General features: G+C 50.2%; 1 protein-coding gene across 1 annotated transcript in view; it reads left to right on the top strand.

Moving 5' to 3' along the window:
* The window catches only part of LOC102890648 (RNA-binding protein Nova-1), a 22,782-nt gene that overhangs the window by 9,758 nt on the left and 4,944 nt on the right, over positions 1 to 8,080 (top strand). The window contains exon 3 of the mRNA XM_006911875.2: positions 3,919 to 4,085. Coding sequence (XP_006911937.1) covers positions 3,919 to 4,085 — 167 coding nt within the window. The remainder of the gene's footprint in view (positions 1 to 3,918; positions 4,086 to 8,080) is intronic.

Genomic DNA, 8,080 nt, shown 5'->3' with positions numbered 1-8,080 from the left:
CTCTCTCTCTGCCTCGCTCCCTCCTCTCTCTCTCTCCACCCCTTCCACCTCCCATCTCACTAAGCAGCTTTGGCAGGAGGTTTAGAGAACTGTCCAGGGGACCAGGCGAGCCCCGCTTTTCTTGTCCGCCCCGGCCCAGTTTCCCCCACACCCCTCTAGCACACAAGATACGGATAAGACCTCTTCTTGGGACATTCATCTAAGGACACTTGGTTCCTCGCCCTTGGATCACATTCTGTGACATGAGACACATCATCGCCTCCCCAACTCAGTGACACACCCCACAGGCCAGGCAGCTGAGAACCCCAGAGGATGGGACAGTCACTGACTCTCCTGGGACAAACACAGTTCAAACAAACAGCATCTCTCCCCAGCCCTTGGACATGTGGCCAGCCGCCCACTCCCCTCTCCCGACCCCCACCACCCCAGAACATATGGCATGAGCCTGAATCAGTGATGAAGGACGCAGCCCCCTGCATCCTAGTCTTGTCCCCAGGACTTCTCAGGACACGCAGGAACACAAGACCTGAGATCTGCTGCTCGAGACGGATAGGTATTTCCCTGTGCCCCTGGCAGACACCCTTTCATTCATTCATTCATTCATTCATTCAGCACATTCTCTGAGCACCTCCTCTGTGCCAGCTCTATACTGGACAGAGGTGGGGACATAGCAGTGACTCAGACACCCCAGGCTGGCCCTCTCGAATCTCACATCCCAGTAGGGAAGACAGACTGAGCACCAGTGACGATCCAGAGTGGTCAGGACTGGGGCGGGGAAGCCCAGAGGATGGCGGGAGCCCAGATGGGGCAGTCAACCCTGCCTCAGGAGGTCAGGAAGGGCTTCCTGGAGGAGGAGCCCAGAACAATAAGTGAGACTGAGCTAGGTAAAAGCAGTGAGGAGTGCCAGGAAGATGAAATAGCATGTTCAAAGGCTGGAGGAGGGGCAGTTTATTCAGTGTCGTGGCTGAAGCATAGAGAACAGGCGAGAAATGGAAAGTGTCTTCTGGGCCTAGTAAATTCACACACGAACACGAAGACAGACAACACACACACTGCACAAAACAAAAACCTACCTGGCCCTTAACCCCAAGGGAGGGGCAGAGCACACAAAGGGGTTCCCCCACTTTGTACGGGAAACCCCAAGCCCCAGATTCAATCCCTCTGGCTGGCTCAGACATGGAGAAACAGAGACCCAGAAAGAGAGAGGTACTGGCCCAAGGCCATGCAGACTCCTGTGCACTCAGCCAGACACCCTCATGATTCTAAATTCTGTCTGATTTTGAGTATCTGCTTGAAGCTCTGGAACTCACTTTCAGAAGGAAAATACACACACACACACACACAATTTTTAAAAAATATTTTATTGAATTACGACATATTTGCACCAAAGTGCAAAATCTTAAGTGACTACTTAATCAATTCATCATATTCTTTATTTATGATCGAAAACACAAAAGCAAAACGACAATCGGTTTATGTCTCCCCTTCTATCTCGGCATGCAAACACACACACGCATGCTCCACGCACCCCAAATTTAGCACAGAGTAGCTCGGTGGCTAAAAGCTGAGACTCTGAAGCCAGACACCTGGGTTCAGACCCCTGATCTTTCACTACTGGCTGAATGAACTTAGTTAGACAAACCCCAAACCTTCTCTGTGCTTCAGTGTCCTTAACAGTAAGTCAGGAATAATAATATTGCCTGCCTCGTGTATAAAAGTGAACAAATATATATAAAGTGCTTAAAATGGTGCTGGCACTTGGTGTTATGTAAGCACCAGCTGTTAGTATTGGACATTCTTTCAGAGTTTCACTGAGTCCCACAAAACCCCCGTGGACCCAGGATAAGAACTACAAGGGGGTGGGAGATCACAGATCCCCTGAGCTGGAAGGACACCTCGCAGAGATGGAGAGCCTGGCCCCTTCATTCCAGGCTTTCCCGGGGACCATCCACCCCCCCACCCCCCCCAGTTCCCACCCTGACCCACACCCTTTCCTATTTACACCCAGACGGAGGCAGCCTGCACGCTGACTCACCCTTGGCTCAAACCAAGCCATTGTTCAGGGGGAGGGGGGAGTACGAGTGAGGAACAACGGCCCAAAGGAGATTGAGGATGTCAACTATACGAGTGACCCAGCACAGTGACACTCAGACACATGGTAAGACTGGCCTGCCAGGCTGAGAGACAGCAAGCGAGGGATCAGAGCGATAGCACCAGCATGCTGCCCTAGAATGCCCACAGGACACTGGACACTCACCCCAAGTGTCCCAGACGTGCAGGCACACAGAGCCTGGCACACACTTAGGTCCGTTACAGAGCCAGGGGAAAAACTGATCTGATAGACAGAGTCCCACCCAGGGAGAGACACGCGCACGCTCCACACACTGGACATGGCCAGCTCACCCGGGCAGTCACATTCCCACACCCGCTGGCCATAGAGTCTTCTTTGGCTGTAAAACCTACATGCAGACAAACCCATCAGGCCTCCAAACAGTCTTACCTCCCAGCGCCTTGGTCTGCCTGTTGGTCTCTTTCTTTCTCGTGTTCACACACATCAGTCTTATCTGTCTGTTCCTATATACACACTCACATACATAATTATGCATACCACACACCCGTCATCCAAATAACCTTTTAAACACGTAGAGGTCTCTGGCCGTCTCTTTCCCGTACACACCTACGTACACACGCATGCAAACACACACGCTGTCACACGGTCTCAAGGTGGCATGCATTCACTGTACACCCTCACTGTCACTTCATGACATTCTTTGTTTCTCTCTCTTAAACCCTCACACACACTCAGCTTAGTCTCACAGATAGTCTACGTAACCTTGAACATCATGGCCACACCCCAAGCCTTCTTCACACACACGAGCGGGCACAAGCATCTTTCCTGGAATCGCGGGCATGCAGTCTGTTTATATCTCAGGCTGTGCTGCTCTCTCTCTCATAGACACGTACACAGATAAAGATCATTCAGCCGGTCCTGCCTGAATATCCACATGCATGCACGTGCACGTGCGCACACACACACGCACACCCCACTCACCCAAACAGCCTCGCAGCGTTACCCAGAGTCTCTCTCCCACCCACATATATCCCAACACTATTCAGAGTTAGCTTCTCTCTTCCCCACTGCCCCCCGCTCCCCAACACACACATACACACATAGTAAGAATGCCCGGGTCAGAACTGCAACCAATATCTGGAGAATCTCCAGCAAAGGTACCCAGTCCCCACTCTTCCACGAGTTGCCTTTGACCCACTCTGCTCTCCCCTCTCCACACCCCTGCCCTCCCCCACCCCTCAGCCCTCCATCTGGTGGGTCCAGGCAGGCACTCAGGCCTCTCTTCTGTCTCCCCCATCCCCCAGCCCTTCCCCATCCTCTCCAAAAGCCCAGAGGCCGTCGCTGCAGGCTTTCAGGGGTTGCCATGGCAACAGGGCCTCGTCCTTCGTCCCCCTGGGGGTGGGCTGAGGACCCGGCCAGCCAGACCGATAAGGGGGTTCCAGTTACTGTGGCAACCGTTGCAGGCCTGAGCTCTCAGCTTCTAGAAGGGAGGAGTGAGTGAATGGTTGCCAAAGCAACCGGGAGGCAGCAAGGACTGGGAAGAGGCAGCTGAGCCCTGTCTCCCCTGCCCGGGGCTGCTGTGGGCATCGCAAAGCACTTAAGCATCATTCTTCCATCCCCCGGGGTTGTTTTAGGGGAGGGCGATGAAGTGCAGATTATAAAACAGGGATTCCGCTCACTCTCCCAGCTACCCACCGTAGCCTGGGAGCCCATGCCAGCATGCCCAGGCTTACCACGTGACCACTCCCCGGACCTCAGTTTTCTCTCTCCATTAAATGGAGCCCGTCTCTCAGGAATGTTTCCATTCCTGTCTGATGCGTCTGCCTGCCCTCTTCCTCGTTCAACAGGAACCACAGAGCGAGTATGCCTGGTACAGGGCACAGCAGAGGCCTTGAATGCTGTGCACAGCTTTATTGCCGAGAAGGTCCGAGAAATCCCACAAGCGATGACCAAACCTGAGGTGGTCAACATCCTTCAACCCCAAACCACGATGAACCCCGACAGAGCCAAGCAGGTCAGCGGGGACAGAATGGGTTTCTATAAAGCAGTGAGAAGAAGACATTTCTCCCATCACTGAATTACTGTGGGAGTTCAATTGATAAAACATGTACCAATCAAATACCTGGTAGTGGTTAGTGTTGTTATTATTAGAGAATCAGCCTAGCGACTCCAGACCACCTGATTCTGGGAGAATTTGGCCCAGACACCCCTACGTACCCCTCTTTCTTGGGACTCTCTGGATCCTCTTCCCCCCTATGCCTCATCCCATTGTCTCTCAGAGCAACCTGCCTCCTACTTCCTGTCCTCCGGTCGGTGACCTCAGCCACAGCCCATCCACATCTAGAAGAGTTTAGAAATGGCCTCTCATACTCCCCCTCTCTGTATGGGAGCAGCCACCATTTCGGAGAAATGATGTTTCCTCAGCAAGAGAGGGGGCAGGTCCCTCTCCTACACAGCCCTCTCTAGAAGGGATGGAAGGAGGAGGGCAGCGCCTCTCGGTTGCCTCAGTTACAGGGAAGCGGTGGCGTAGGGGCGTGGCACGGAGCGGACCAATCCCTTCCCGCCTCTCTGGTTGCCATGACCACGGTGCGCACTGGGCAGGTGGGCTTGCCGCAGAGCCCCTGGCAGCACTGTCCTGAGGGTCGGGGGCCAAGGGGGAGGGGAATGCCCTCCGGCGTTTTCTCCCCTTCCCCGGTCCCATATACATGCGCACACGATGCAAAGGGGGCGACGAGTCCCGGACTGGCGGACAGGCCACTTGTGAGCGTTCCTTAACGTCTGCCTAAGAAGCGAAGACGAGAGAGGGCCTCGGTAAAAGGAATCTGGAATCCTTGGGAATCCTCGTTGCCCTGAGGTGGTGGTTGGGGGGACCACAGACAGTTCCTCCAAGATCGTGGAGAAACAGTGGGCGGAAAGCCTTGGGAGAACGCTGCCCAGCGAGTGGATCTCGTCCCCAAAAAGACAGCAGGCCCGGGGCTAGGATCGCGGCTGCTGTCCTTGGTGCTGAAGCGGCTCCGCTCCTCGCGCCTCGCGGGGCCTCTTTCGAATCCCTTCCTATGGGCAGGCCACAGCTTCCCCACAGTTCGCAGGGAGGCAAGGGTATTGCCACTTCCCTCCGCCTTGGTCGTGGCCACAAGGGGCCTAGGGTTCATCAAGAGTCTGTACATGTTTAGAGAAAATGGGGTCAGCGCCATCTGTGCCTGAGCCACCCCACCCCCTAATCCGCGGGAACTCTGAGATAGTGAGTGGAAAGGTTATAGAACCAGGATTTTTCCTCTGCCTTATTACTCGGGGGCTGCAAAGAATTATGGAAATAATGGCTGAAGGCTCATGCTCTGGAGTCAAGATGTTAAGTTGAATCTTACTCTGATACTTTTACCTGCCTGACCTTGAACAGGTGACTTGATTTCTCCATATTTCGTTTTCTCATCTGTAAAATGAGATTCATTATGGTACCTACATCAGGGTGGTAGCATTCATTGATGTTCAAAAAGCACTTAGCATGTATGCCTAATGGATAGGAAGTTCTCAAAAACATGTTAGCTGTTGTTATTGTTATTATGGATTTTTGAGTCAGAAGACAGGTGTGTCTAGTCCCTATTTGCCTTGGGCTTGCTGTGTTTACTCTAGGTCTTCTTCTCATCTATAAGCCTCAGTTTCCCTTTCTTTACAGTGTGAAAACTGGGCCAAACCAGGGGCAGCCACTGCTCTACTCCAGTTGAGTCTTGCCCTTTGGGGACATGGACATAGTACTGCCACATTTTCCACATTTTTCAAGATTTTTGAAGGTCAGCTCTGTTTTTTAAAGCACTATGTGGCTATGGGCTGGCTATGGCCTGAGGACCACCAGTTTGCCACCGTGCCTGGTATCTGAATTATCTAAGTAGCTTGCAATGCCTGTTCCAGAATTCTGGCCCTGAACCAGAATTTCTGGGGCTAAGACCTGGGAATATAAATGTGGACTCTGTGGCCTGGGATCAGATCCTGGCTATACTGTTCACTACCTGTGTGACCTTGAGTAAGTTACTGAATCTCTCTGTGCCTTTGCCTCCCAATCTATAAAATGCGATAATAATAATACCTACCTTGTAGGATTGTTGCTAAGTTGTTGCTAAGATTAAGTAAGTTACTATATGAAAGTTTCAAAAAGTGCCTGGTATGTGGTAGGTACTGTTAGCTGCTGCTGCTGCTGTTACTATTACTTTAAAATCTCCAGACTTGCAAATCACTGAGACAGATGGGCTCTGAGGTTATTCTGGCTCTAAAACCACTACAATTTGACGGCTCTGTGATTCCAGGATTCTAGGTGTGTATTATTCTAAGATTCTGCTGTTCTAACATTCTTGGGACTCCAGGATTCTATGGAACTGCCCCTGTGGATGTGGCTCTTCAATCTGGGCCTATCGTGAAGGCAGCTACTGTTTTCTGAGGGTTTCCCGTGTGCCAGGCACTAGGCAGTCACTTCAGTCATTGAATAGTTTCGGTAATTGTATGGAGTAGCTGTGGTTTATGTCAGTGTTGGAGACGAAGCACAGAAGCGCAGAGAGGTGAAGGGATTTGCTTTCACCATTTCTTGATGGGCACAGTTTCTCAGATGAAACGGTCCCATCCTTCCCAGTTGCTCTGAAATGCTGTGTCACATACCAAATACCTCCTTGCCTCTAGGTCTGATTTTGTACACGCTTCTGTTCTATCCCCTTGACTTGTCAGACTTCTTTTTTCTAATGATTTTTTAAAAATAACAGCTGTATTGACATATAATTCCCACACTGTAAGGTTTTCACCATTAGAAAGTATATAATCTAGTGGTTTTAGTATATTCACAAAGTAGTACATTGATCACCACCGTCTCATTCCAAAATGTTTTCACCACCCCAAAGAGAAGCCCCATACCTGTTAAAGGTCACTCTGGGTCCATTCCCTCTGGGTCCCCTCCCAGCCCCTTTCCACCGCAAATTATACTTGATGTTTGTTGATTTGCCTATTCTGGATATTTTCCATAAATTGAATGATATTTGTGTGAGCTTTTGTGTCTGGCTTCTTTCCCTTGACATAATATTTCCAAGTTTCATCCATATTGTAGCACATACCAAAACTTCATTCCATTGTATGACCAAACAATAGCTCATTGTATGGATATACCACATTCTGTCTATTCATCAACTGATAGAAATTTGGGTTGTTTCTACCCTTTAGCTATTATGGATAATGCTACTTATGAACATATGTGTGGACAAATGTTTTCAGTTGTCTTGGGTATCTACCTCAGGTTGGAATTGCTGGGTCATGGAATAAATCTATATTTGACTTTTTGAAAAACTGCTAGACAGTTTTGCAAAGTGGCTGTAACACAGGCCTGCCCATGAGGTAACAATAACAAGAATCAGTTTTTGAGTATCTACTCTGGGCACATATTAATTGCACTCTCACGTGGCACCCTGTGCTTGACACATAGTATGTGCTCAGCAAATGTTGCTTGTTGGAATGAACGGATGATAACATGCCCTTAGAGCCCAGGCAGAAACATGACTGAGGTAGGTAGCTAGGTGTAACCTGGCAATGGTGGGCACCGTGAGTCACCTGAAGGACAGCCATACTCAGTTCTAATTAATTGCGGCCATGCTCGAATTTCAAGCACATCATTTTGTGCATGATCTCAGTTGGGCTTCACAATAATCCTGTGGAGGAGGTGTGGATATTTCCATTTTACAGATGAGAAAACTGAGTCTCAGATTAAATCTCTTGCCCAGCATCAATGGTGGAGCCAGGATTTAAACCTGAGCAGGTTATCTCCAGAGTCCAAGGCAGCTTTTCCGAAATGTGTGTGCACAGACTGCAAACTGATGGTCTGGCTACCACAGAGTGGTTCTTAGATATTTCGAAGAGGTTGCCAACATTTAAAAACTGGGATGCTTCACATTTGACAAATCAGAATATCCAGTTAATCTAGAAAAGTCAGATCAGGCTGAGTTTGGCTTCCCAAATGCACAGCATCCTACTCTGCTGCCC

This window comes from Pteropus alecto, unplaced genomic scaffold, assembly GCF_000325575.1.
Source record: "Pteropus alecto unplaced genomic scaffold, ASM32557v1 scaffold194, whole genome shotgun sequence".
NCBI lineage: Eukaryota > Metazoa > Chordata > Mammalia > Chiroptera > Pteropodidae > Pteropus > Pteropus alecto.
This window is presented reverse-complemented; position numbering and strand designations above follow the sequence as displayed.